Raw genomic sequence first — 26,217 nt, forward strand, 5'->3', positions numbered from 1 at the left:
GAAAGGGAGAAAAGACCCCGCAGGCTAAGAGAGAAGGGAGGCCTGGGCGCGAGGTTCTGTCTTCCGTCTTCTCCGACTGGAGGCGGGAGTATCCTCTCTTCTGCGTCGTGACGGGTTCCTCCGACCCTTACTTTGCATCAGCGAACCGACCGTGCCGTCCTTCAGGACCTGCATGGTGCCGTCAGTCCCGAGTAAAGATCTCTCACTTGAGAGATATGAAATCTGGATCTCAGATTGCCACTAGCTAGCGGCGACCTCCTGGTCTGTAAAGAGAGTGGGAACAGGACTCACCCAGCTCTTTGCTCCTCCCTTCCTCTCTCCCCTCTGGGAAGCCAGAGTAGGCAGCATGGCGGAGGGTGGCCGCTGGAGGTCGCCATGGCCAAGCGATACCACCAACCCGGCAGAACTGGAGAACCGTTGATTCAGACTCTCAACCGATAGCTTCACTGTGGGGGGCTGGCCTGAAGGCTTTACATACCAGGCCCCGGCGCCAAATTGTCTTCACGTGTTTCTGTTTACAGAACATTGGAACTTTTACTACAGCTGGTAAATTCCGGCAAAACAGGAACCTTGCCCGTGTTCACTGCTTTAACTCCAGGGTCTAGAACAGTGTCTGCAACTTAGCAGATGCTTAATATTTGTTACATGAATATTGAACTCTTCCAGGACGATTGTACTTTACTCATTCCCAGCACTTACTATAGTGTTTGATGATCACAAGTGTTTCAGTATTTGTTCAGTGCTCTGTTACAGGCTTCCTAGAGGGCAGAGCTTAATTCTGTATATATCCCTTTCCCCAAATCAGGGGAAATAGGAAGTCAGGAGGCTGCATGCAGGTAATACCATGTTTTCCCAAGAGCAGATACCAGATCCAAAGCTTCCATAGAACTGAAAATACTGTATGTGGAAAAGATGGAGAGGATCAGGCCCCAGATCAGAGAGGCAGGATAGATGTGGTCAGTACAACAGGCCCCAGATAATAGAGGCAGGATAGATGTGGTCAGTACGAAGGAGAGGCCAGGTTGGATTCTAAGCAGAGACCGAACACTGTCATAGGAGAGGAAAGTTTCCCCTACTCCCTCTTTCCTACTAAAAGCCAGAAACCAGCACCCTTTCAAAAGTGGGTCCTAGGATCTTCTTGGTCTCCAGGAGGTGGTAAAGATACAGACAGCGACACCAGAAGGCAGCTATAGATTGGTTAAACTTTATTTCCTCTGAGTCTCTGGGGAGGCAGCAGGGATGTAAGGCGAAGTGGCAGTAGCTGCAGGGGCCTTAGCAGAGCTGGTGCTGGGAGGGGCCGGCATGGGCAGGACGAAGAGGAGATTTAAATATCCAGGATTGAAAGCCAGCTAATGCGTCTCCTTCATCTGTCTTTGGATTTTGTGCAACATCTCCTGCATCCGCCGCAGCTGGAACAGGCACACACAGCAAAATGGGGCCTTTTAGAGTCCTACAGTGCTAAGGAAGTGCCCCCAAGCTCTGATCCCTTAGCCAGGGCCATGGTAGCCCAGAGGTGTGATGGAGACCCTGGGTAGAACAATCAATCCACCAGTCCAGGACCCAGATAGGTACCGGGGCCAGGGATCTTCCTACTCCCAAACCAAGAAATACTGAGGTTTATAATTAAGCAGGGACCCTCCATGCTGTCAATCCCTACCACCCCATACTGCTCTCACCTCCTCATCTTTCTCTCGGATCAGCCTCTCTGTTTCTGGATCTGTCCCTGGTGGGACAGCAGGGATGGGGAAGTCGGTACCACTCTCTCGAGTCAGTTTGCTGAGGGGAAGGGGAAAAGGGGCTTGGTAAGGCTAGGGGGACCCCAGCACCTGCTTGGACTGAGCCCAGGGCCTGTAGAAGAACAAAGGAAGGGCTTGCTCTCACCCAAGGCTGCGCTTGGGATCCCCCCCGCTGCCAGCTCTGTCCTGGCTTGTGGCCATACTTGCGATTCCTTTCTTTCACCACCAGGCGGGTCATGCTCTGGATGCACTGTGCCCGGTAGTTCTCATAATGTGTCTCCCGCGTCACATCCTTCAGGTCCTGCATGTGAGTACGCACCAGCATTGTCCTCAGCTTCACAAAGTCGCAGTGTCCTGGGTTTTCCACTGCATAGCAAGGCTAGGGGTCAGCCAGGAGCATGGGGAGAGCCGCTGAGGGCAAGGAGATGCCCTGGTCACAAGCTCAGTGCTTTACCTTCCACGATGCCCCAGGGGTAGAGCCGGCCCCGAACTCGCCGCCCTCTGGCCTCTACCACAGTGTTGCTGCCAATTACAGCAAATGGGATGCTTTCCTGGAAGAAGTTGGGGGGGGCCTGTCAATACCCCCCATTCTCACCTGTTCTTTTCCACCTATATCTTTATTTTCTCTGCTTCACTCTAGGAAAACAGGGTCCTTTCCCACCCCTTAAAAAGAATTCTACTTCCCTCTTCTGCCCCGAAGAAACAAGATGGAAAAGGGATGCCCTGGAGTGGCCCCACCTTTAGGGCTTGGTCCTGTAATTTGAAGTCCTCATCCTCATCAGAGTCGCAGTCTGGGAACTGATAGACCTTGATTCCAAAGCGCTCAATCTCCTCTCGGATCTGGCAAACACATGAGGGGCCCACGGTTCTGGCGACCCCATCCTTTCCAGAAGCCCACCTGCTCCCCTCCCCCCACCAGCTTCCCTCACTTTGCGTTTCTTGCGCTCCACTTCAGGAGGTGTCAGCGTGTCCGCCTTGGCCAAGATAGGCACGATGTTGACCCGCTGATGCAGGGCCTTCATGAATTCAACATCCAGTGGCCGGAGCCTGGGGAACAGGAATGTGTCACCCCGGGCTAGCAGCAGCCCTGCCCCTGGCGCTCTCGGCCGGCTCCCTTAGCAGCACCTGGCGGGCTCAGGAGCCTCAGGCTCGGACCGTACCCGTGGCCGAAGGGTGAGATGAAGTACAGGCAGCAGTGCACCCTGTTGTCTTGGATGTTCTTGCGGTTCAGGCCACTCTCGTCTCGGAAATACTGCTCAAACTGCTGGTCGATGTATTCTGCCACAGGCTTCCAGCTGGGGCAGGGGACAGACAAGCAGAGAAACTGGGGAGCTCGGGACCACAGAGTAGCCCACGCCCTGGGCAGTGTCCTCAAGGCTCTGTTATTCCCTGGCTGCCTGCCCACATCTTCAGGGAGGTACCTGGGGGCAACAGGGGTGTATCTCGCCTGTCCCACTAGAAAACCGGACGAAGCACACAGGCGAAGTTCAATAAATACTAGTTTGAGGAGAGGAAAAGACCAAGGTGACCAAACAAACCAGTAAGAATAAGATGCCTGCAGGTTAACGCCACCTGGAAGCCCTCGGTCACGTTCACAGTCAGGTTCATAGTCCCAGCCTCCAAACCTTTGTTCATGTGCTTCTACCCTCGCCTCCACCTCTCTAAACCCACCCCATACTTCAAGGCCATAGCTAAGAACTCTCTCTTCCGTGAAGACTCCTTCCAGTGTACACAATGCTCTCCCCTTCTCTCCACCACACAGTGAAATCCTTTATGTATATATATATATATATATATATATATATATATATATATATATACACACACACACATTCAAGAACTCCAATTTTCAAGTCTTTTGCTCTTCTGTTATTTAGCTTCATCCTCACTGACAGGTGCCCTGATAGGTGGACATATAAGCACCGTCACTTTCATTTCATACAGGAAGGAACTAAATCTGCAGCGGCTAAGAGACAATCCAGATCATTTTGGCTAGCAAATTCTCTACCCACACAAGCCCTTGACCTTCTGACTCCTCAGCGTGCTTGCTGCTACACTGCTTGACCTATTTACTAACTTGAGTTGATTGACACACATGTGAGCGAACTGCTGTCCCTTACCCCCCACCCACCCCCACCCCCACCCCCACTAGGACCACAAGCCTCTCAGTGACCAGGATGATTCACACTTGTTCTGTATCCTTTAAAATGCCCAGCACTGGCTGGACACCTAGTATATGCTCAATAAATTCCTGCTGGTTGACTAAATAAGCGTATGTGCAGATGCATGGCCTGTGAAAGGCCAAGCAAATGAAATTATTATTATTAGGGAAGGGAAGAGGAGGCACGTAGACTGATTGAAGGAGGGGATGATACTTGCTACAGTAGGAACAAGGTGCTGGTTGGGGTAGAGTTTCATGGCGAGCCCCAGGTGCTGAGACATATACCTAGCGATGATGACACGGAGGCCACCTCGATCCATCAGGAATATTTCCATCAGGGGCGCCTGGGCGGCTCAGTTGGTTAAGCGACTGCCTTCGGCTCAGGTCATGATCCTGGAGTCCCTGGATCGAGTCCCGCATCGGGCTCCCTGCTTGGCAGGGAGTCTGCTTTGCCCTCTGACCCTATCCCCTCTCATGTGTTCTCTCTCATTCTCTCTCTCAAATAAATAAATAAAATCTTTAAAAAAAAAAAAAAAGGAATATTTCCATCAGGAGACGACGTACCATGTGCCAGCACAGTGCCAGGGCAAGACTATAAGAAGAAATGGCCCTCCCCTCAAGGCTGAGACTCTGCAGTTGAAGATGAATCTGTGTGCTAAGCCAAAACATCACATACAGTAATGATAAAGCATGTCATGGGGACCAGAGCACAGAAAGGTCTGTAAGGGTCTGATGAGTCTGTGGGGCAATTACCCAGGGTCAGCTTTCTGGAAGGGCCACCTGTGCAGTCAACACAGGGCCCTGATCTCAGAAGGGCCCACCCTTGGTTTGCTTCTCTGCTGTGGCCATCTTGAAATTCGTCAGCATTTTCAACAACGGGCCCCGCACTTCTGTTTAGCACTGGTGCTGCAATTATGATCTTAAAATCCATGAGTGTAATGTAAACAGCTCTTTAGTTTTTAATGCACATTCACATGCATCATTCAGGGTGATTTTCAGATCAACTAGGCAAGGTGGTAAGGGCAGGTATGTTTCAGCTAAAGAAACGGTAATGCAGTCATTTGCTCAAGCCCACACAGTTACTAAATGCTGAATCAAGGTCTGAACTCAGTCTAGTGGTCTTAGCACCCCTTGCCTGATTTCATCAAGGGCACCACCTCCTCTCCTGTCTTCATCATTCATTCTGCTTCTCATCTACTCACTTGGGTCTGGCCATTATCTAAGCATCCCTTCCAGTTCCTGAAAGAAGAAAGCCAAGGATGATGGCGTGTGTGGCAAAGCCACCTTTTCTTCTAGCCTAGAGGGTGCTTGGAGTTTAAACAAAGTTCAACCCATTTGTCTCCCCTTCGCCTCTTCTTTCTCCTCCTCACCCCTTCCTCAAGGAACTCTCATCCCTTTAATAAAAGTGGTTTGTGGCACCTAAAATGTGGCTGGTGAAAGAAAAGGAAGGAGGGAGGGGGATGTTTATTGAGCAACTACTAGATGTCAGGCCCTGTGCTACATGTTTTCACATGGGTTTGCTTTTCTGATACTTTCTTATCTTGCGTCTTCGCCCCCATTATAGAAGTATAGGTCGGAGTCAGAAAAGACGTTAAAGAGCATCTGTTCCAACCCTCTCCCTCTCATTTCACAGGAAGAGACAGCTGCCCAGTAAGGGGCGGTGGTGTGCTCGAGGCCACAAACTTTCCTCCTGAGAATTCTGGTTATGTCTGTGCCTGTGGGTGCGCCCGTGTGTGTGTGTGTGTGCGTGCGTGTGTGTGTGTGTGTGTAATGGGAAGCGGGCAGCTGGGGCTGTGCTTGGTCAGACATACCACTCTGTGTTGTTGACTGCATCCCCAAAACCCGGTGTGTCCACAATGGTGAGCCGCAGCCTCACACCCTTCTCTTCTATGTCCACTGCGTGTTTAGTGATCTCCACCGTTTGCATGATCCGCTCTGGAGAAAGGGGAAACTGAGGCCAGGGCAAGGGCAAGGACCTGCCTAGTCAGGACAAACCGCCCACCCCAACCAGCTCTGCTGCCCAGACTGCCTCATCCACACTGCCCCCCTTCCCACCCCAAGCTGCCTGGGGGCCTGTTCTCTGGGAACCAGCAAGGAGCACATTTCCCAACACAGGAAATGCCGGTGGCTGTTGGCTCTGGCCCCAGCCTCTTCTCTGCTCCCGGCTCTTTTCTTGGATTCCTGGAATCCTTTGGGGGTCAGAGACTCACTCAGAGAGCAGGATTCTGGTCCCTGCCCTGCTTCGGCACCCAAATCTTTAGGGAGCTGGCTGGTGGACTGCCAGGCTAGATAGGCCTATGGAGAGATGCCGTCAATCCCTCTAGGAAGCCATGGTTTCCTGCCTGCTGGGGAAGGCCCCAGGCCCCAGGCTCAGGCATGGGTTTGATTTCCCAAGTCAAGTCTGCATGCCTGTCTTCACACCCCTCTCCTTTCCTTACCTTCAGCACTGAGGAGTTTCCGGTCCCGGTACAGATCAGTGAGGAAGAGGCTATTGACAAGAGTGGATTTCCCCAAGCCAGACTCTCCTGACGGGGAGAGAGGACAGAAGATATGATCAGAAGATATGTAGAAGAGCTATGGCCAAGAGGCAACCCCACTAGAACAAGGTGTAGAGGGAGCTGCTTTCTTATCTAATTGGGAAGAGACATATTGGGAAGGGACATTGAGAAGGTCATAGCACATTAGAGCTTGAAGGAATCAGCGAGAACAGCTTGTCCAGCCTTCTTATTTGAATGAGGCCCAGCGAGGGTAAGAGGTTGCCCAAGGTCACACAGAAAAAGGCAAATATTAGAAAACTGTTGATCAAGTGTTCTTTGTACCACTTCAACACCCCCTCGCCCCCCACATACACACTTTTGGCCACCCACAGCTCCTGGTTATTTTGCCAAAAGGCACAGTCACTGGCTGCTTTTTCCTTCCTTACCCACACCCCCTCCCCACATATATACCATCCCTTTCTGCAACACCCCTACCCAGCCCAGCCCTTCCCCTGCTCTACCTGCCACCATGAGGGTAAAGTCAAAGCCCTTCTTCACGGACTTCCGGTGAACTTGATTGGGGAGGGTCGCAAAGCCCACATACTCCTTGTCGTCCTAATGGACAGGAAGGCAGAGTGCATCAGAGCGGGAGGCAGGAGGGGCCCCAGGACCCAACACCAGCCTTCTCCCTCCCTCCTAGGTCTCTGCCCCAGTCCTAGAGGAGTATTGTCAGACTCCTTCGAGGCCCCCTCTGGGGCCACCAGCTAGGCTCCTGGCCTGCTAACAGTCAGTTTCCAATGCACATGAGCGTCAACGCCACGGAGCCGGGGCTGACACAGGACAGAGAGGCCCCAGCTCATCATGCACGCATGCGTGTGTGCACACCTATGCACACACACGCGCACATACACGCACATACACTTGGGATCTCTCTGCTCCCTCCCTGGGTCTTCCTGCCCCAGCCCTCTGAAAAACCAAGGCAGGGCTGGAGGCTCTACCTCAGAGGAGTCATAGGGATCAAGCTTGCCCCAGGGGCTGCGGGGCCGGGCTGAGGGGCTGAGAGGGGCCGAGGAGCAGTACTGCTGGCTGTCAGAGGCCTGCGGCCGGGAGGGGGGTCTGAACTCCAGGTCATCCTGGTAGAGGTCCGGTGCCTGGGGCCTTGGCTCCAGGACTTGGGGCCCGGACCCCCAGGTCTTGGCCTCTGGTTGGTGGCAGTTCTCGCTTCCTGGGAAATCCTTCATGAACTTGTTCAGTTCTGCATCATCCGTGTCCTCCAGGAAGCGCTTGATCTGGGGGTTGGAGGTGGGGTGGGGTGGGCAGGTAGGTGGCACGAAGGGGAGAATGAAAGAGGAAGACCAGAGAAGGTGAGAGGGAGAGAGAGGAAAGTGCTTGTGGTTAGAAGGGAAAGAAACTGCACTAGCAGCCAAGCAGAGGAAGACCCCTCCCTCATCTGCTCCTGTGCCCCGCCCAGCTGAGACTCCAGGAGGGACCCCAAGATCCTGGAGCAGCCCCAGGCAGCCCCCGAAGTCCTCGCAACTGCTGTTGGGATCTGAGGAGCTCCAGTCCTGGTGCTCCCTCTCAACGGGGTGCTCACCGCTCTGCCCTTGCTGGGGGTCCGGCCAAGCCAGGGGCCAGGGACTGCCCTAACAGCCAGCAAGCCAGACTGAATAAGGGGGAGCAATAGAGGCGTGAGAGCTGAGAGGAGGACGTGGTTCCGGATTCAAGGAGAGTGCGGGCAGTCAGAATGGGGCAGGGCAGGAGGGAAGTAGGACACGGTGCAGGGAGCTGCCGGCCCAGGTAAATCAGGGGCCAGCAGGGGGCTCTGTGCCTGCCCTCAGTGCAGGTCAGTGAGCTCTAGGACGGAGGGGCAGACTCTGCTGGAGGTACTCACTGCAAAGAGCTCAGCACAGCTGATGTGACCCCCCCTTATCCAGACACCGTGCCACACCGGAACCTGTGTCGAGGCCCCGGAGAGAGGATTAAACCTGCCAGTGGATGCTGAGCGCGGGGTGGAAGGGAACCGGGAGGGACCCAGTGAGGGAAGATGGGAGGACTCTAGGCTGCTGACACCCCTAACTGGGAGGGACAAATGGGAGGAAGCGCCCATCGGTTGTCTCTCACCCCCTCTGCCTGGGGTAAGCTTCAGCCAGCAGTGCAGGAGGGGATCTGGCCTGAGCCCTGAACCACAGGGGTGGTAGGCAAAGAATGGCCAGCTCCTCTGTAGAGACCTGTTCCCCCCCATCTCCAACTTGGAAGAGAGGCCGCTCCCCCCAACTCCTGCACACTTAACTTAGAGTTAAGGTGAAAGAGATTGGAGTCCTTTGGGAGTGGAGTCTGCCTGGGAGTGTGCACATCCACTCTAGACCCAAAAACTTCCTCTCTCCTTTGGGAGCCAGCCCCCTTTGTGGGGTGCCTGGCAGTGCTGGGCTCAGCTCTGCCTCACAATACCCACATGCCACCTCCAGACAATGGACAACGGCTGGCTTCAGCGGCTGACTCACTCCCTGGGGACTGGCCAAGCCAGTGGGGGCTATCCCAGACCACTGTGGAGTCCCGGCCCGGGTGAGGGGAGACAAGATGGCCACAGTCTTCTGCAGGTCCCCAGTTAACAGAGGGAAGAACTGAGGGAGGCAGACAGGCACATTGCCAGGTTTATGCCAGAGGGTAGGGACTGAGACAGCAGAAGGCTGCAGGGAAAAGTCCCCTAAGAACTACCTCTAGGCTGTCTCCTCTCACGTCCCCACACCTGCTTGTAGCCACAGTCTCCAGGGCCCACCTGGACAGAGGGAAGGAGAGAGGCCCTTTAGCCTGGAACTGGAACCAGCATGTAGGGGCTTAGTGACCAAAAGAGGCTGTCCTGAAGCAAGCCTAACAGGCTTTCACACTGATAGTATTTGTGGGGTTCCAGTGGAGTAACTGTCCATCCTAGTTTGTTTGTTGTCCTAGCATAGTGATTAAGTGTGCCCCTTTTCACTCTCAAAGTGTCCCGGCTTGGAGAATTCATTATATGGCAACAGAGAAGGGATGGGGCTGGGGGTGGGAGGAGGGGTGTAGCAGGTCTTGTTTTCTGGCAGCTAGAGGCTGGGGAATTCCAGGAAATCCTGCCTCTCTGCATAACCCCACAGTGACCCAGCCCTTGGTCCCGGTGAAAGAGAGAAAACTGTGCTCCACCTGGTTTCCCCAAGGGCACTGAGCAGAGGGGTAGCAGTTAAGGAAGAAAGGAAGACACTGATGGGACCCCTACCATCCCCAGTCTTCCAATAGTCACCAGGAACCCAGCATTCCTGGGTTCCCTGCCAGTCTTGGCTGCTCATCAGGGAGGGGCCTACAGGGGCTCTAGACAAGAAGTCAGGACACTAGGGTCTTCACCTCCTATCTCTCCTCCCCCACCCCCAGCACTCACAGTGACCAAATCATTTTTTGACTTTGAGCCCCAATCCCCATCAAGGCAGTGGGGGAGACAGGTCAGGTCCCCCCCATCTCCCAGAATAGCACCTTACCCCAGCTTCAGTCCTGTCCTCAGGGACAGAACTGCCTTGCCATCCCAGTGAACGGTCCATGTCCCACGCTTCGGACACCCTGTCGGCAAGCTCTAGGTCTAATTTTATCTCCCAGGCAAAGTTCCTCGCACACTGAAACAGCCTGGTCTCGATGCTCTTGTAATCCAGCTTCCTGGCTTGCTCCTTTCCCTTTCTCTTTGACCCCCCCTGTCTTTGTCAGGGGCCAAAAAAGCCTGTGGAATGTCGTTCCCCACCCCCTCCTCCTCCCTTTCCCTTGGCTCCCACCCTCCAAGGACAGCTCAGCTGCAGCAGGATCACTCTGTTTCTCTGCAGTCCCCTCCTCCTCTGATTGGCTGTCCCATGACGCCTGCCCGCTGCCTACCCCGGTGGGCACAGCACCAGCCTCCCAAGTCTGTCTGCAGCACAGGCTCTTGATCAACCTGGCCTCTCCTATTAACCCCCAAGGACCCCGAGGCCTGCCAGAGGGTCGTGAGCTGTCCCCAAGGTGACCTGGCCCATCAGTACATGGGGACAGCCACCCAGGAGACTCCACTCCCAAAGGACTCCAATCTCTTTCACCTTAACTCTAAGCAATGCTAAAGGAGGGTGGGAGGTCTTAGAATCCCTTGGAAATATGTTCTTATGGGAAGAGCCCTGCTTTTCTTCCCAAGTGTCCCTTTTTGTTTTCCCAGCAGGGAACCCCACTGTCTTCAGAAATCTGCCCCTGGATTTCCTTGCAGAGTCCCAGCCACACCCTAGGATACCTGACCTGTGACTCATGGGGACCTATATCACTTCCATCACCCCACTGCTTCAAGAGAGTCCGTGGGGATGCTGCTAGCACTGGGTCTCTGAGGGGCATGGGTCTGGGCCAAAGGGAGGCTGGTATCCCAGAGGCTTCAGAGCCAGGAGTTCGGTGAATTAGGTGGGAGACAGACTGAGGGGCCTGGCTGGGAGTGTGCACGTGGAGTCAGAAGACCAGTGTTTCTGGGCTGGCCAAAAACACCCTCTGTGATTTTGAATATTATCTTAATTTCGGGGCCTTAATGTCCAATTATGAATGGCCCTGTCTTGCCTCCCAGGAAGGCTGGGGAGAGATACCTCAAGCTGTTTTGAACCTGAGGAGAGAAGGTACATTTCAAATCACAGGATTATTAATAATGTTGGCCGGTCATTCTTTTCCCTCGAAAACTAAAACCCCTTTGGTCTCCTAGGCTGGGGAGCTCTCCCCACTGTATCCACTGACCTCCGAAGTAGCTGGGACACTGATCTCCTTTCAGAGAGAGACCCCTTCCAGAGGAGTCTGGCTTGACATGAACCAGTCAGCCGAAGAACTGGTCCTCAAAGGCCTACAGCTGAGGACTCTGGTGGTGGTGGAGTGTCTTTAATTAGAGAGGAACAGGGTGGCTTCAGCCAAGCTGAAAGCACGGAGACCTCAGCTGAACTGGACTTAGTGTGTGGCAGAAAAAACCCCTCTTGGTCCCTGCTGGGCTTGGCACTGGGGACAGTCAGTGCTCCCCCAGGCTTCCATCACTGGAACAATCACTGTGTCCGTACCCATGTGGGGAGAAGCAGGGCAGGGATAAAGACAAGCACCACTTGGCCTCTCCCAGGAACCCCCCTCTGGGGAAGGTCACAAGGTCACCGAGACTTCCTAGCCAAGGCTTGGGCCTCAGCCTGGACACAGCTTGAAAGACAAAAGCCCAAAATGTTGGCCTTTCCAGATTTGGAAGCTTCTGATTCCAGTGGGCCCAGGAAGTTCCCTTCTGGAGGCTGTCCACAGCCAGCATCCTGCCCCACAGGCTGGTCACAGATCTCCTCCTTCTGTAACGGCCTGCACCTCCCAGTGCCGAGGGCAAAGGCTGGGGGGCTTCCAAACTGGGAGGAGAGGCTTGCATGGGGCCTGGAGGCCCTGACCCCCCCGCATACTGTGTCTGTTGCAGGCTCTGGCAGGGATGGCAGGGGAGCTGGCACCCTAACAGTCAGACATCAAAACTTCCCACCTGGGGGCCCCAGGAGGCTGGCGGGGGTGACTATTTCTCCTCCAGACAGGTGGCAGGAATGAGCTCCCCCACCCCCCACTGCTGCAGAGGGACCTGGTTTGGGAGTGGGGGAGTGTAGGATGCAGCAGGAGGAAGCTTCCCCATGGTTCCTGTCTCAGAGGCAGAGGGACAGAGCTGATCCCACGGGTAGGATGGTGGGCTGGGCTTCCCTCTCTCAGGGGTCCCTGGGCAGAGCGCGCAGTGGGAAGAGCCTGGGAGCTGCTCTGTGCCAGGCGGCAGGAAGGAGGGCCCAAGCGTCTCACCATCCCTCCTGGGGAGGCAGACGGTGTTTGTAGGCCTCCTCTGTGTGTTTTCCAAAGGAAGTTGGTACTGGCCCCTGAACCCAGGGTAGGTGGGTGAGGAGGGGTCAGCCGGGTAACAGCTGACCCAGGCAAGGGCGGGAGACCCTCACCTCCGCCTGTCGCTGACGCGCCCTCCCCAGCCCAACATGCGCGTCTCTGCTGGCGCCCTCCCCCCGCTCCGCTCAGCACCGACCCACCCCTCGGTCCAAAAACACCGGCAGCATCCCGGGGCTCGCGGCCCGCTCCGTCGCTGCTCGGATCAGAGGGAGAAACTTGGAAGCGGCGACACAGAGACGTCCACCAGCAGTGCCCGCCTGTGCCCGCAGCCGGAGACAGCGCCTCCCGCCCCGCACAGCCGGGACTGCTGCGCCGCGGGTCCCCGCGGAGCCGCCGGGAGCAGCGGGCCCTGCGCGCCCCGGCCCTGCCCCGCGCCCGCGCGCCTTACCATGGCTGCAGCCCGGGCCGGGCCAGCTCCGCCTGGACAGCGCCCGAGCGACCCGCGGCCGGAGCTGCGAGCCGACCTCGCCGGACAGCCGGCCCCCGCCCGCCGCCCTGAGTGCGGACCGGCCGGGGGCGGGGCCTGGCGGCGGGGGCGGGGCGAGCCGGCCCTGAGGCGGGGCCTGCCCTCCGAGATCGCGGGCTCCTGCAGGGGTGAGGGCGGCCCGCGGTGGGTGGTGAGCGGTGGGTGGGCCTTGCAGACCGAGACCCCGGGAAGCGCAGGGTGCCCAGAGGCGCTCAGGACAGCGCTGCACTGGTCACCTGGCTCTTCCTTACTCAGCCCCTAAGAGTGGCCTGTTCAGGCAGCACATGACGGTGGGGGCTTGAGCAAATGCCCAGAGAAAAAGGAAGGGTCCACCTGGCATCCCCAGGAGATGTTTTTGGAAGGAGAGGGGGTTGGGCCCACGAGTTGGAAGAGAAACCATTAGTTACCAAAGGTTTGCAGGAAATGAACCCGGTTTATGTCCAAGATAACAGATTGTCCCTACCCAGTCCACACCTCCTAAGGTAGAATGTCGGACGTTCTCTACCTTTACCCAAGCTATGAAGAGGAGACAAGAGGTTCCCTTCCTGCAGGACCCTAGATTAAAGATTAAAGAGGATTTGCTGCATAAATTATCCAGGGATCATCTGCTGGAAAGGTGGAAGGGAAGAGGCCTGGTGGCCTTTATGGGGCAGTTAAAGCCTTGTCTGGGGCTGAGGAAAGTGGGAGGGCCTGGGGAGAGGCCCAGCCCAGGCCTGAGCCAGTTCTCTGCTGGGCAAGCAGGTGCGATGCTGTGGGGACAGATGCCCCAGCAGCTTTAGAGGCATTAGAGGCTCAGAAGGGTCAGAGCAGCAAAGGAGAAGTAGATGCTTAGAAGGTGGGGAGTTGATAGGGATTTCCTGAGCTAATACAGGTCTGAGCTGGTCAGGCTTCTGTGGAAGTTTCCAGAAGCATGCCTCTCCCTGACTCCCAAGAGCCTTCCCCCAGGGCAGGCTGACTGGCCTGAATATAATTTAGACAAAACTGAGGCCCATGCACAACATGGCTCTCTCTCTTGGTAGAAGGGCCCGAGCCTGCCTACCCTATTTCAGTCTGATCTGTGACCAGTGGCCATGGTTCGGATCAAGTTAGAACTTAGCAGAAGGGCCTAGGAATGCAGATGAGAACCAGCTCAGAAAACATGGCGTGGCTATTGGAGATGTTATTGGATATTTGGCCCTGGTGGACTGAAGGATGGAAGGGGGGGTGCCATTGCTTAAAGAAATCAGGGGCATTCATAAGCTAGTGCGTTGAGGAGAAAACTTCCTAGCTGGGTGACCTTGGGCAACTCACTTTACCTCTCTGGACCTCATTTCCCACACCAGAAAATGAAGGGATTAAATTAGGATAGGGACCAGCAGCTTGGCTCGGATAAGAGGGAACCTCTGAAGGTATAGAAAGGTTCCTGGAAAAGGCCTGGGCTAGATCAAGAGATCTGAAGCTGTACTCAGGAAAACAAAGACATGAAAGAGTTTCTTTAGAGAAAAACCAATGGCTATTGGAAGGCTGCAGAAGTACAAGCAGCTGCTGCCGTCAGACCTGAACATCAGACTCCAGCTACACAAAGCCCCACTGTTGGGAACTAGCTGTAGGCCACTAGTACTCATGTTTGCACTCATAAGACTACCTCTTGGGTGCTTCCACTGGCATTCTGCACGGCCTGGGCTGGGGGTGCTGGGCCAAGGGGAGAAAGCCTATGTCAAGGAAGACAGGCCCCATCACAAAGCCTTGTTTTCCACAATTTTAAGTTCCCTCCTCCCCGCCACCCCCCCCGCCACCCCCCACCCCCCCGCCAGGCCTGGCTGTAGTCCAGGTGTGGACACAGACACATCTCAGAAAGCAGCTCAGCTAGCTCATCCTCAGCTGCGGCTGGAATCCCAGCTCTGCTCTGGCACCTGCTGCCCTGTGTGTCCTGAGGCACATTGGTGCCAGCTTGTTTGAGGGAAGTGAGCCCCTAGAAGAGGCCTGGGACTGTGGAACTCATCTCTAAGCCAAGACTCCTAAGGTCTTGATGCTCACAGTGCCTTTGTAATCACTCTGTCAGATGCCCAACAGGAAGCATGCTGGGCAAAATAAAAGCTAAAGGCAGACTTTGAGCCATTCCACCCACGAAAACCTCGAGTGCTGACCCTGCCGCACTCTGGGTTTCTGAGAGAACTTGGCCTAGGCTTAGGACCCCATGCCAGCTTTGGTGACCATCTCACTGCCTGAATGTCTCTTCCCCTCCCTAGGCCTCTGTTTCTCCATTGAAAGACAGGACTGGACTCCCCACAACTCCAGCGCTTGTGCTCTGGGTCGGGGCAGGTGGAGCCTCACACCTGGGTGGAAGCAGGGCCGAGATATGGCAGCCCAGGTAGGAGTCACTGACCACTGAGTGCTCCTCCCCACCTCCAGTTAGCACGCGGCCTGGCCAGCCTTGCCTCAGTGCCCCTCGGCTCCTGGAGCGCTGACTCTTCCTTAAAATTCAGTATCCCACCAGGAATTGATATCCTTGACGAGAGTAGAATTTCCCAGGCACTGCTGGAGTGGGGGTATTCAGGCCAAGGCTCTGGGGAGTGGACACTTTGTTTGGCACAAAGCCTGACTCTCCTGAGAAACTCAGATCAGCGCACACCTTCAGCCTGCTAGCCAGGGCTCCCTCTGCTTAGGTCAGGCCAATGGGGTCTGTGTGAAAAAACTCCTGGCCCCCTCCATTGGATCTTTCCTGCCTACCCACGGGTGAAGGTTGTGGGGCACCAAATTAAACAAGGATGCTGCACGTGGGCCAAGCTAAAGGCCCAGGTTCAAAAGCCAAGAATAAATAGTGATTACCACAGGATTTCAGATCTGTATGACTAGCAGAGGCCACTCTTGCCTCTGGGTAGTAGAGTTTCTCTTAAGTGGTACAAGAACTAATTGTACCTCCCTTCCCCCAGAGGTGATGAGTCACTGATGACATAGACAGAGGGCCCTAGTGGGGCCAAAGAGCTAGCACTGGGTTGTGTCTTTCAAGGAAACCTTAGCCAGTCTGTCCAGAAAGGTCTGTGGTGGAGAAATCAATACCCCAAGCCCCTCCCCTGCTCCTGCTGTTCCCCAGTGTCCCAGGATCCTGGGGCAGGCCAGAAATGTGAGTGGCAAGGCCAGGGAACACTGCATTTCCTGGCACCTGCTCTATGGCTATGGTGAGGGGCAGTTCTGGAGCCAGCAGAGGGCTAGAGGCCAGCCAGAGGGCCTTTCCAGCACCTTCTCTGCAGTAGGGCAGGGACAGGAGCTGAGAGATGGAAGGGACTTACATCTGCACAGGAATGTGACCCCCTTCAAGGGCCCCCACCTCACCTCCCAGCTTCTTCTTGAATATCTTCCATGGCTAAAAACTCACTGACTCTACCGCCCTTCAATCTTTGGGCAGTAATTTACCAAAGGTCTTCATCATATGGAGTCAAAATTTGTGTCTACCTGGACTTCACCCTCCAAGTGCCTCTACGCTAGAAGCTTTGCTAACTCATTTCACTGGACTTTGTTTTGTTCTTCAATGTCCACACCCTTTCAAGTGACACATCTGTATACTTATCTCTCCCAAACTAACCACAGCCCCTCAAGGACAGGGAATATGTCTTCTATTTTAACCTCTACTCATTTCAGTTCAGTGAACATGTGATGTAATGTCTTCCTGGATGACCAGGCCTCTACCCCCAGGAGGTGTCTGATCAATATGAATTGACTGAAAGGATTCATTGATCAGTTTTCCACTCTGATTTTTGGAGCACAGACAAGCCTTGAGGCTCTGGGCTTCACTGACCCAGAATTTGCCCTTCATTCTGGCCGCTTACCAGCTCATACTCACCTCCCAGCCTCATAGTTCACATGCAAAGACACAAATGTTACCCTCCCTAAAGCCTTTCCCTTCATAATCTGTGATATCTGAAGGTACTGCTGAAATATTGAGAAGTTACTTTCCAGGAAGATGTGGCTATGGAAGAAGGGTTTCCACACCGTGTGTGAATCCCTAGGGCAGGATGCTCCCTAAAGTGCTCTTGGTTTTGAGGAGCCAGCTCTGAGCCTCAGTTTCTCCATCCATGAAATCGGGAGAAAAAGTCCACCTCATGAGGTTGCTGTAAAGCTTCACTAAGGTAACACGCTTAGAATGGTGTAGCCACTAAAATGAGTGGTGGTTATTATCTCAGCTAACAAGAAAATTATCAACACCAAATCAGCAACTGTCAGCTGTCATAATGTCAAATGCTTTCTCTCCAAAAAATGATGAATGTGCATGTGTAATGGGTGTCGAGGGACGAGAGAAGGGCCTGAGACTAAAATGACATCGGAGTGCCCACACTGCCACCAACTGTAGAGTCAGCCCGTCCAGCTAAACAGCACTCCAGTCTCTAGAAAGCAGGTCTTGGTTTCAGACTTACTGAGCCGAATTCCCAAGCGCAGCCATTGTGGAGACTCCCGGAGCGAAATGACTTTGCTTGTGGTGGGCGTGCCGAGGAAGTGACTCTGGCCAGTGCTGCCCTCCCACCTTCAGGGCCAGAGCCTGAGCTTCTCTCAGGAACTGCCTCACATTCTGTGCCCCTCCTCCAGGCGATCCTTCAGCCCCCACAGGGCAGCTGTCACTCGCCTCTGCCCTCATGGCAGCTGAGCAGAGGAGGGGAGAGGGACATGGCCATCTCTGTCACTCAGGATAACCTTCCTGTGGCTGAGCAGCTGTCAGGGTGGCTTCTGTGGTAAGATTTTCTTCCTCACCCAAGGATGCTCCCTGCCTGCTGAAGCCAAGCTCCCTCATCTACCCAGGCCTGCTATTGCTCGTCTTACTTGAAAAACCCACCATCTCAAACACCACCAAGCTACTCTGACAGCAAGATACAATGTTGGAGATGGGTTCCAAGAGGGGACCAAGGGGCTTCAGGAAATACACGAGAAAGTCCAAAATAACATGTGGCAGATTCTTCCCCATGTGGGATCATTCTGAGAAGAACAAAAAACCAAGGGATTCTCGTCTCAGTTCCACCATCAAGCCCAAGGGAGAGGCATAGGATTTTCCTGCCCCCATTTCATAGGCAGAGGGACAACCTGCTCAGGTCTCACAGTGCAGGCAGGATGTCATCCCCCTGCCCTGTGTTTCCGGGGGCTCCTGCTGACATACACTGCACCTTGGCCTGTCCTAGGGTCACCATTTGTCCTAGTTTGCCCAGGACTGGAAGGGGTCCCAGAACACAGGATGCTAAACCAGGAACATCCCAGGCAAACCCTGATGAGTTGGTCAACCTAGGTTGTCCCCCAAAATAGCAAGTGTGGGTCAGAGGTTACCAGCCTCCCATCCAGCTCTGGACTCCACTGCCCATGGTAGCTGGAAATGAACAAGGCACCATCTGACAGGAAAAGCAGCTGGGTGGCAGGGGTCAGGCTGCTATGAAAAGCCCCCCGAGGTGCCCTGCCCCATTTTCAGCAGCTCTGCTCCATTCTTTCAATTCCCTCTCTTCTCAGCTACAAGCCTCTGTACAAAGCAAGGGAAAATGAGAGCAGTGGGAAAGATGGTTCAAGGGTTCCTTTCAGACAGCCCACCTCCTGGGATTCTGTTAACATCCCCATGAACACAGAGCATCCCTGCATTCCTCCAGGACTCTGGATTTTTCTGTCGAGGAGTCTACCTGAGCAAAACTTCCCCAAGCCTCAAGTGCCAACAGGACGCTGGCCATACCATCCTCAGGGGCCAAATGACATGTCACTTTAAAGACACCAGTCTGCTTTAGGTATCACTGAGATGGCCTCCTCTGGTTCCTGGCCTGCTTTCCAGAGTTGGTTTCTTGCATAATTGATAGAGATAGAAGGGAGTAAATCACCTTGTCTGCTGACAGCCTGAGAAGTCATTTTCAAGGGCAATTAGGTTAGGTGCCTTGAGGACAAGGATCTTGGGGCCAAGGCAGCCCCATCCATCAGGGGCGTTGCAGCCCTTCCCATCAAGAGCTGCTTTATTCCAAGGAATTCCCCAGGGCTGTGTGAGAAGACAGTCCCAGATGACCCCATAGGGGACCTTCCTGTTGAGCTTCTGCTAGTTCTGATACCAAAAACAAAGCCATTAGGAATGCTTCCCTCAGTCCAGCATAACCTTCTCTGGGGAGATTCCAGCCCCTAATGTACCAGTCCAAGGATGAGAAGCATCTGTAAGCCCTGCTCCTTAGACAAAAGGGCCTTGAGGAGCCACTTGGGAGGAGACTGACACTTAAGAGAGAAATGGTAGAATCAGGCTCTGTCCCCAGCTGTGGACCCAGAAGGGCTTGTGAAGCTCAACAACAAACATGCTGCCGTCCTCAAGCCAGGAGCTGTGGCTGGCCACCAGAGAATTCCTGCAAGGAAAGGAATCTGGAACAGACTCTACAGTCAACCATTCCCAGATCAGAAGAACCAGAGGCCTTGGACACAGGTACCACAGATTCTCTATTGTGGGATAGCCTGTGGGCCATGCAGCCTGGAAGTCAGGCTGGGGAAGGCCTAGCACTCTCACGCTTTGTGAGGAGTCCCTGGCCCTCCTCCATGCCACCCCACTTCCAAAGAGCCAGAGAAGACCAGCAGGCCCAGCTAGTCTCTCCCCAGCTTCTCTTCCCAGCTTCTGGGGAGCAGCCCTGCTATTGAACAGGGCTGGAGAGCTGCAATTATCGAGACAGCATAAGAGCTATTTTGGGAAAGAGCCGTCCTGCTGCCAAGGCTTTTGACTCCCTAAACTAAAACAAGATGCACCAAGAAAGGGGGTGAAGGTGGGGGAGAACAGGGAGGAACTTGATCAGTCAAAACTATCATATCCTGACTGAGGGAAAACACTAACCCCTTCCCAAAAGTATGTAAGTGCATCAAAGGAGTGAGTGAGAGGCTAGCTATTAAGATAGGAGGGTGTAACTTGACCCCCCCCACCACACACATATCCCCTGATGACTCCCCTTCCCCTAAGATCCTGCAAGAGCACATATTCAGTCTGCTGTGTTTATTTGGACATTTGAGCGCAAACTATTTCATATTGTTGTTTAAATGTTTCCTGCCCATGTCTTATCTCCCCAACCAGATGGTAAGTTTCTCATGGCCAAAGAATGTGTGTGCTCTGAGGTTTCAATGCTTCCCCCGCCAAGTAGTGCCTAGCAGAGTGCTAGGCATCTGAATAAAGTTGTTTGTGGAAGGAAAGGATAGAGGGAGGAAGGAAGGAAGAGAAGAGGGGAAGAGGGAGAAAAGGATTTAAGAGTCTTGCTTAGAGGTAATCTCTAGAAGTGGCTGTTTCCACCCGCAGTGGAGCTCAGAGCACGGGGCTGAATAGGAAGCCACGGCAGAGAGGGTGGCAGCCACATTTTTGGCACCCCCTGCCCCCCGCCTTCAGCTGTTTCCTTATCTGAGCTCAGGCTGTCCTGCCCCACCTTCCTTGTTTGTTTTCCATCTGTAATTAACTGTCCATCCTGGGCTAGCCCATGGATGGGGCCCATTAGAATCCATGCTAGGCTTTGGGTAAGGAAGAGATAGGGCAAGAGAAAGAATGGAGGCAGGAAAAGCTCAGACTATCTTATCAAACATGGGCCAAGAAGAACTAAAGTACTTAGAGGAACAATGCACTATGAAATCAGGACACTCTTTGCCAAATTCAGGACACAGGGCTGCTGAGAGCAGAGTTTACCTTGTGCCTTTCCAAGTTGAGGACTCAAATAGTGTGTAACCCAGAAAAGTGTTCCCTTTCTGGAGTGCCCTAGGCTGGAGAGAGGAGAGCCAAGTGGAGACTGATCCAATGTATGGCTTCCCAGACAGCCTTCCCACAGAGCACTTGGCAGGATTTCTCATCTCTCCAGGGCTGCAACCAGCTCATATAGGGCCTTCGTGCAAATCTCCCTCTGGGGAGACACAGCCCCACAGGTGCACAGCGTGGCAAGTGGAACGCAGGCTAGATTTCAGCCCCCACTTGCCCTGTTAGGTGCCCTTGTGCAGTGAACAACTTGCCCAACCATAGGGAGCAGTTCTGTCTGTCTCCCTCCATTCCTATTTCCATGAGAGGTTAAGAGAGAGACTTGGATAAGGGGGAGCACAGGAAGACTGGAAGTAACTTCCCAGGGGTATTCTTACCTCCTCATCTGTCATAATGGAGAAGTAGAAGTCAGGCATTCCCAGGGGGGCAGCAAATGGAATTCAAAGAGTAGCAACAGGAGGGGAAAAAGAGAATTTTACTAAAGATGTCCAGTGGACTTGGGCATAACCTGGCCCAGCATCCTTCCTAGTGCAAGTGGCCCAAATAGCAACAGCTAGCATTTACTGAGGGCTCACTGTTGCCAGGCCCATGCTAAGTGCTGTACATGTAGTAGCTTGGTCAGTCCTTATAAGGACCGTAAGAGGTTGCCATTGTTCTCATTAATAGGGAAACTAATGATTGGAAAGATAAAATAACTTATCCAAGGTCACCGTGAGAAAATAGACAGGGCTCAAACCCAATAGTGTAACTCCAGAGTCCATGCTCTACTAAACCTCAACTTTATAGAGCTTTGCTCCCTCTGAGGGGCAGGGATGCCCTTCTCTGCTCTTTGCTGCCCATCACTCGGAGGGCTTATGCTGGGTGGGACTGGATTGCGTTCCCAGGGCTCTCTCCTCCCCAGGAACTTCCTCATCCAGAGCCCTGGCCTCCCTCATGCTCACAGACTAAAGCATATTTTGGGCTACAACATTCAAAGCAGGAACTCCTTGCTACTAAGATTCACTAAATGAGGGTTGGTCCCCACCTTCCCTCCCACCAGAGAGGTCAAGGGAACAAAGTGGGAGGGGGGTATCTGAGGACACTTCTCTTAAGGATTCTAGAACTGGCTGGCTAAGTTGGTAGAGCATGTGACTCTTGGTCTCAGGGTTGTGAGTTTGAGCTCCATGTTGGGTGTAGAGATTACTTAAAAATAAAATCTTAAAAAAAAATTAAAAAGGATTCTAGAGTTGGCTATAGGACCCACTGATGGCCACAAGGTAGAGGCCTGACATCCCTGGAGATCCTGCTGGGTAGCAGCCAATGCCTCCCAGGTCTAGCTACGGGGACTTGAGGAGAGTTCTGAAGAACCAGAGAGACACAAGAGGAGACTCATCAACCTGAATTAGTGTGGGGTTAGCCCTGAGGAAGACTGTGAAACAGGTAGTTTGTCTTAGTGACTTGTTTTTTGGTTTTTTAAAAAATCACATGAAAGGTAAGTCCAGCTAAACTGAAAGGCATGGGCTTAAACTGTTTTCCATTCCAGAAGTGACTACTTCCCATTGAAAGGAGGCCCTTGAAAATGAAAAAGGTTCCAATTCCCAAAGGAATGACTCTTAACGGTGGAATTATAGACAAGATAAGAAGTTCCCCTTCTCCTTTAAGTCAAACCCCCAGTACGTACGGTCTTGATAGCCCTAGCTCTATAGATACATAGAGGTCACCCTCCCACCTGTCCTCCTGCCTCCCAGACCCCTACAATGGATCCATAGGAGGGAAAAGCACAGACCTTTTAGCCACCAGATGACACGATTGTACATTTCCTCAGAGACATCTGAAAGTAACAGAGATTGTTGTTTTTTTTACTCTGTGGGATGTACGTCCCTCCCCCCACTACTTAACATCTCCCTTTCTAGCTCCATATTTCTCCCCCCAAAGGTGCCCTCAGCCCTTGATTCTTTCCAAGAAGCCCCTGCAGACTAGGACTAAACTCCCCCCTCCCTTTTCTCCACCCTCTTTGTGCCACTATTAATGCCTTTCCCTTCTTTGAAGTCTGGGTCCTAGCATATCTATGCCCCACCTTCACCACTTTGTTGTCAGAATATTTGCCTGAGAACCTTATTTTCTTTACCAGTCCTTACCAGCCCTCACCCAGCTCAGTTCTTCATCTCCATTCTTGGGAAGCACTTCCCACCCTGCAAACCACTCTCTACTACCCTCCATTGAAAGGTTAAGCAGGGTTGCCTGGAAGAGTCAATGCCTGACGCTGGCCCAAGCACTGTCACCAAAGTCATTAGCTTGGAGCTCAGAGAAGCTGGCAGGGAAGGAATGGAGCAATGGGTTCAAGGATGGGACTAACTTTAGCACTGGCAGGAGGGCAGCTCTGAGGCCCAGATTGAAGAAGGGGGGCCTTTCCTGCCCACCCCAATGTCCCACCTCACTAAATCGGGACAGCACCTGGGCAGTCTGCTTCTTCACATACCCAAGAAGAAAGCACTAAACCTTTGAATGGGTTGTTTGGAGGAGCACTTGAGGGCCTGTGGCACTTCGCTCAATGATGCCTGGTTTGGAGACTCCTTTGGTAATGCTAGTGGTGGTGGTGGTGGTGAGGGACTTGCCTTCTCTCTCTGGAACATCATTTCCTCACAGGAAGGACTTGAGTCCATTTCAAAAAAGGACAATGAAGGATCTGGGGGAGGAGGGGACTTAGACGCAGAATCAGGTGTTGTCGGCCGGCTTTGGGGTGTTTCAACTTCAGGATTGAGTAAGGTCCACCATGAGGAATCAGGCCCATACCTAGGTAAGGACCGAGGGGGTAAAGGCCGAGGGGTCAGTTCCAGTTCTGCGTGGACAGAGTGCTTTCGGGTGGGTCCTGGGGACATGCAGAGGCTTTCTGAAGGCCTTTGGGTGTGCTGCTTATAGCTGTGCTCTGGAGTGACAAACACTGGTTTTGGGGGGCTCTCAGACACTACTTGAGATGTCACCCGGGATGCTGAATGTAGTAACTGTCCCTCTGGGGAGATGGTGACCCTACGGCCAACCTCGCTGTTTCCTCTGGTTGAGGACCTCAGATTGGACTCCACTTCTGATGATATTAAGACCTTTGGGGAGGGCTTGATGTCAGCGTAGACAGAATGTTTGCGGATAGACTCAGGATCTGGACGTATAGGAACTCGGTGTCCACCATCCAAATCCTTAAGGACAGAGAGTCTGAGGGATGACTCCATGTTCATATTCCTATGCAAAGCCTTGGGTTCTGTAAAGATTGAGCTGAGACGATTCATTTCAAACTCTTGGCCGGGGATCCTTCTCTGGGCTGTCCGAGAGTCTGCATTGACACGGCCACTGCTGTGTTCTGGGCTAGAGGGTCTCCTTGAAGATCTGATATCAGAAGCAGTCAAACCCTTTCGGATGGGCTCAGTTTGGACTGCTTCATCCTTTGGGCAAACTAAAGTCCTACGGGGAACTCTGACCCCTTGTGGGTACTGGACCTTGGAGGGTGGGTCTTCTTCTTGTAAGATCTGTACGTTATCCTTCTGGTCTACAAAACTCAACCGGTGAGAGGATTTGGCATCTGGGATTAGTGAGTAGCGATTACTCATGTCACGCCCTGGCTTGCTCTCACCACCTCTTCGTGTTGATTCCTCTCTGGATGGACTAACGTTCCGCTGCATCTGGACAGCCTGGGAAGCTGTCTGACTCTGCTGGCTCTTTCGATGGAGAGAGTGATGGCGGTATGTTTCTGATTTTGATCGAGTATCATTTCCTGGAGGGACGGGTGTTCCAGCAAGGCCAGGCCCTGACTGGGGGGAGCTAGATCGAGCATAGTCTGATGTTGAATAGAGAGTGGTGAGATGCCCAGCTTCTGATCTTCGATGTGGCAAAGGGCTTATGGGGGCTGCAGCACTTCGTGAGCTCGAGGCAAGAATGTACCCTGGTCCCCGCTGAGGAATTGTGTTAGTATCCTCAGACCCTTTTGGTGCTGAAACTGCTACCTTGGACCCAGTTTTATTAGTCTTGACCATCCGATACACTGAGCTCCTCTGGGTAGATCCCATATTTTACTGGCTGGCTTGTATCGAGGGTCTTAATGAAGTCTGGAAATTTACCCTCAGTTTTAAACACTGCTGTTCTTGCACTCCCACCAAAGTGGCTGTTATTCTGAGTGTCTCAAATAGTCCCCTTAGCTACCTGCCTGGTGATGTCATAAAGGAAGGAGCTTCCTACTAAACATCCTGGCATACAGCCACAATTTGTTTTTAAGTAGACTCCATGCCCGATGTGGGGTTAGAAGTCATGACCTTGAGATCAAGAGTCGCGTGGTCTACTGACTGAGCCAACCAGATGTCCCTTCAGCAACAATCCTTCAGAGAATCTCAAGCAGTAACTGCAAGGAAACTGAGGATTTGTCTTTGGAGTTGACACCACCAAGTCTTTGGCCAAGTTCTTAGCAAACCCAGATTTTCCTAGTACACATAGAAGTCTCCAGACTCTCCCTTACTCTCCCCAGATTCTAGGAATTCCCAGTCTCATCCAGAGAAGGAATCAGCCTGATTATCCTACTAAGGCAAGCCTACTCAACTCAATCACTCTGTGTTAGTCCCAGTTTTAGTAAGATGCAAGTACAAAGTTGTCCCAATTTAGTTCGGAACTGCACTGTATGGAAGTAAAAAAAAATAGAGCTCCAGGCTTTTCTAGGTTTCAGGGGTAGTTTGGTTGACCCAGGGGTAAAAATCCAGATTGCTCAAATCATAAATTCTCACATTCTCGGCCCAGGAGTGAGCATAGGATTGTAGGAAGGATTCGGAGTTAGTCATTGGTTTCAATCATAAATGACTAGTTGTGCACCTTAGACAAGTTACTTGACTTTCCTGAGCTTTGATTTCTTCATCTGGAAACCAATGTCTGGTAGGTGTTGTATAACAAATGTTAGTGTCCTTTCTCACAATCCTCTCCCCTCAGCTATCCTAATTAGATGGACGCTGGTTCTTTCTTGATTTGAAGAGTGCCTTTGCATCTTGGATGACCGTTTTGGATGAGAGACACGATCATCTTTCTTTCCCTTTCATAGGCTCCTCTCTACCATATCCACATCCCACTATTGACTCTGAAGGATTATTGTGGTTATATGATGGTCAGATTCATTGTTTCTGGATCTTTAAATTCACCTTTATTGAAGACAAAATTAAAACCAAAACCAACATGTTTTTAGGTAACAGGAATCTCAATAGACTGAGAAACCTTGAGCTACTGACAAGTCTTTATAAAACACTTGGCTAACCATTATACCTTGTTTTACAGAAAAGGATAAAAGTACAATATTTACAAGCCAGATATCTTGAAAATACTAAGGGTAAGCCAAGTTGAAGTGAAGATGGTTCCTATTTATATTTATTTGATATCTTATTGTTATAAAATTGAGACTGGCTGGGGCACCTGGGTGGCTCAGTTGGTTAAGTGACTGCCTTCGGCTCAGGTCATGATCCTGGAGTCCCTGGATCGAGTCCCACATCGGGCTCCCTGCTCGGCAGGGAGTCTGCTTCTCCCTCTGACCCTCCCAACCCTCCCCCTCTCATGTGCTCTCTCTCTCAGTCTCTCTCTCTCAAATAAATAAATAAAATCTTTAAAAAAAAATTGAGACTGGCTGACTTGAACAAAACTTTCCTATGAGATTCTACTTTCTTCTTCTTCTTTTTTTTTTTGGAGAGGGAGGGGCAGGGAGGGGCAGAGGGAGAGAGAATTTTAAGCAGGCTCCACTCACAGTGTGGCCGATGAGGGGGCTCAATTTCACAACCCTGAGATCCTGA

At 52.7% G+C, this 26,217-nt stretch overlaps 1 protein-coding gene and 1 non-coding gene across 8 annotated transcripts; both read right to left on the reverse strand.

Moving 5' to 3' along the window:
* Positions 1 to 1,188: 1,188 nt before the first annotated feature.
* On the reverse strand, positions 1,189 to 17,170 carry SEPTIN4 (septin-4). Of its 7 annotated transcripts, none has more exons than XM_081805288.1 (12): positions 12,664 to 12,982; positions 7,373 to 7,663; positions 6,896 to 6,989; positions 6,336 to 6,422; positions 5,709 to 5,832; positions 2,897 to 3,031; positions 2,666 to 2,783; positions 2,475 to 2,576; positions 2,191 to 2,287; positions 1,940 to 2,102; positions 1,677 to 1,776; positions 1,189 to 1,409 (listed from the first exon to the last, which is right to left on the reverse strand). In XM_081805288.1, the coding sequence occupies exons 1-12, from the start codon at positions 12,664 to 12,666 to the stop codon at positions 1,350 to 1,352; spliced, it is 1,374 nt and encodes a 457-aa protein (XP_081661414.1). In that variant the 5' UTR covers positions 12,667 to 12,982; the 3' UTR covers positions 1,189 to 1,349. The 7 variants fall into 7 exon arrangements, with proteins under 7 accessions (XP_081661414.1, XP_081661412.1, XP_006735113.1 ...); XM_081805286.1 differs by lacking the exon at positions 12,664 to 12,982 and adding an exon at positions 9,875 to 10,088 and having other exon boundaries at positions 1,882 to 2,102; XM_006735050.3 differs by lacking the exon at positions 12,664 to 12,982 and adding an exon at positions 9,875 to 10,083.
* A 4,576-nt stretch (positions 17,171 to 21,746) lies between these two features.
* LOC102741160 (septin-4) lies at positions 21,747 to 24,435 on the reverse strand. Its single transcript, XR_014140681.1, has 3 exons — positions 22,893 to 24,435; positions 22,091 to 22,244; positions 21,747 to 21,772 (listed from the first exon to the last, which is right to left on the reverse strand). It is a non-coding gene; the product is annotated as a septin-4 (transcript).
* Between the last annotated feature and the right edge of the window lie 1,782 nt (positions 24,436 to 26,217).

Source organism: Leptonychotes weddellii, chromosome 15 (genome assembly GCF_054177405.1).
Source record: "Leptonychotes weddellii isolate Sample4059 chromosome 15, ASM5417740v2, whole genome shotgun sequence".
NCBI lineage: Eukaryota > Metazoa > Chordata > Mammalia > Carnivora > Phocidae > Leptonychotes > Leptonychotes weddellii.

Coding starts and splice junctions, on each gene's coding strand:
- SEPTIN4 (XM_006735050.3), bottom strand. CDS start 9,934: ATGGACCGTTCACTGGGATGGCAAGGCAGTTCTGTCCCTGAGGACAGG. Junction 2,577..2,665: donor TGGAGCGCAAGAAACGCAAA/GTGAGGGAAGCT, acceptor TGTGTTTGCCAG/ATCCGAGAGGAGATTGAGCG. Junction 1,777..1,939: donor GTGAAAGAAAGGAATCGCAA/GTATGGCCACAA, acceptor CCTTCCCCTCAG/CAAACTGACTCGAGAGAGTG.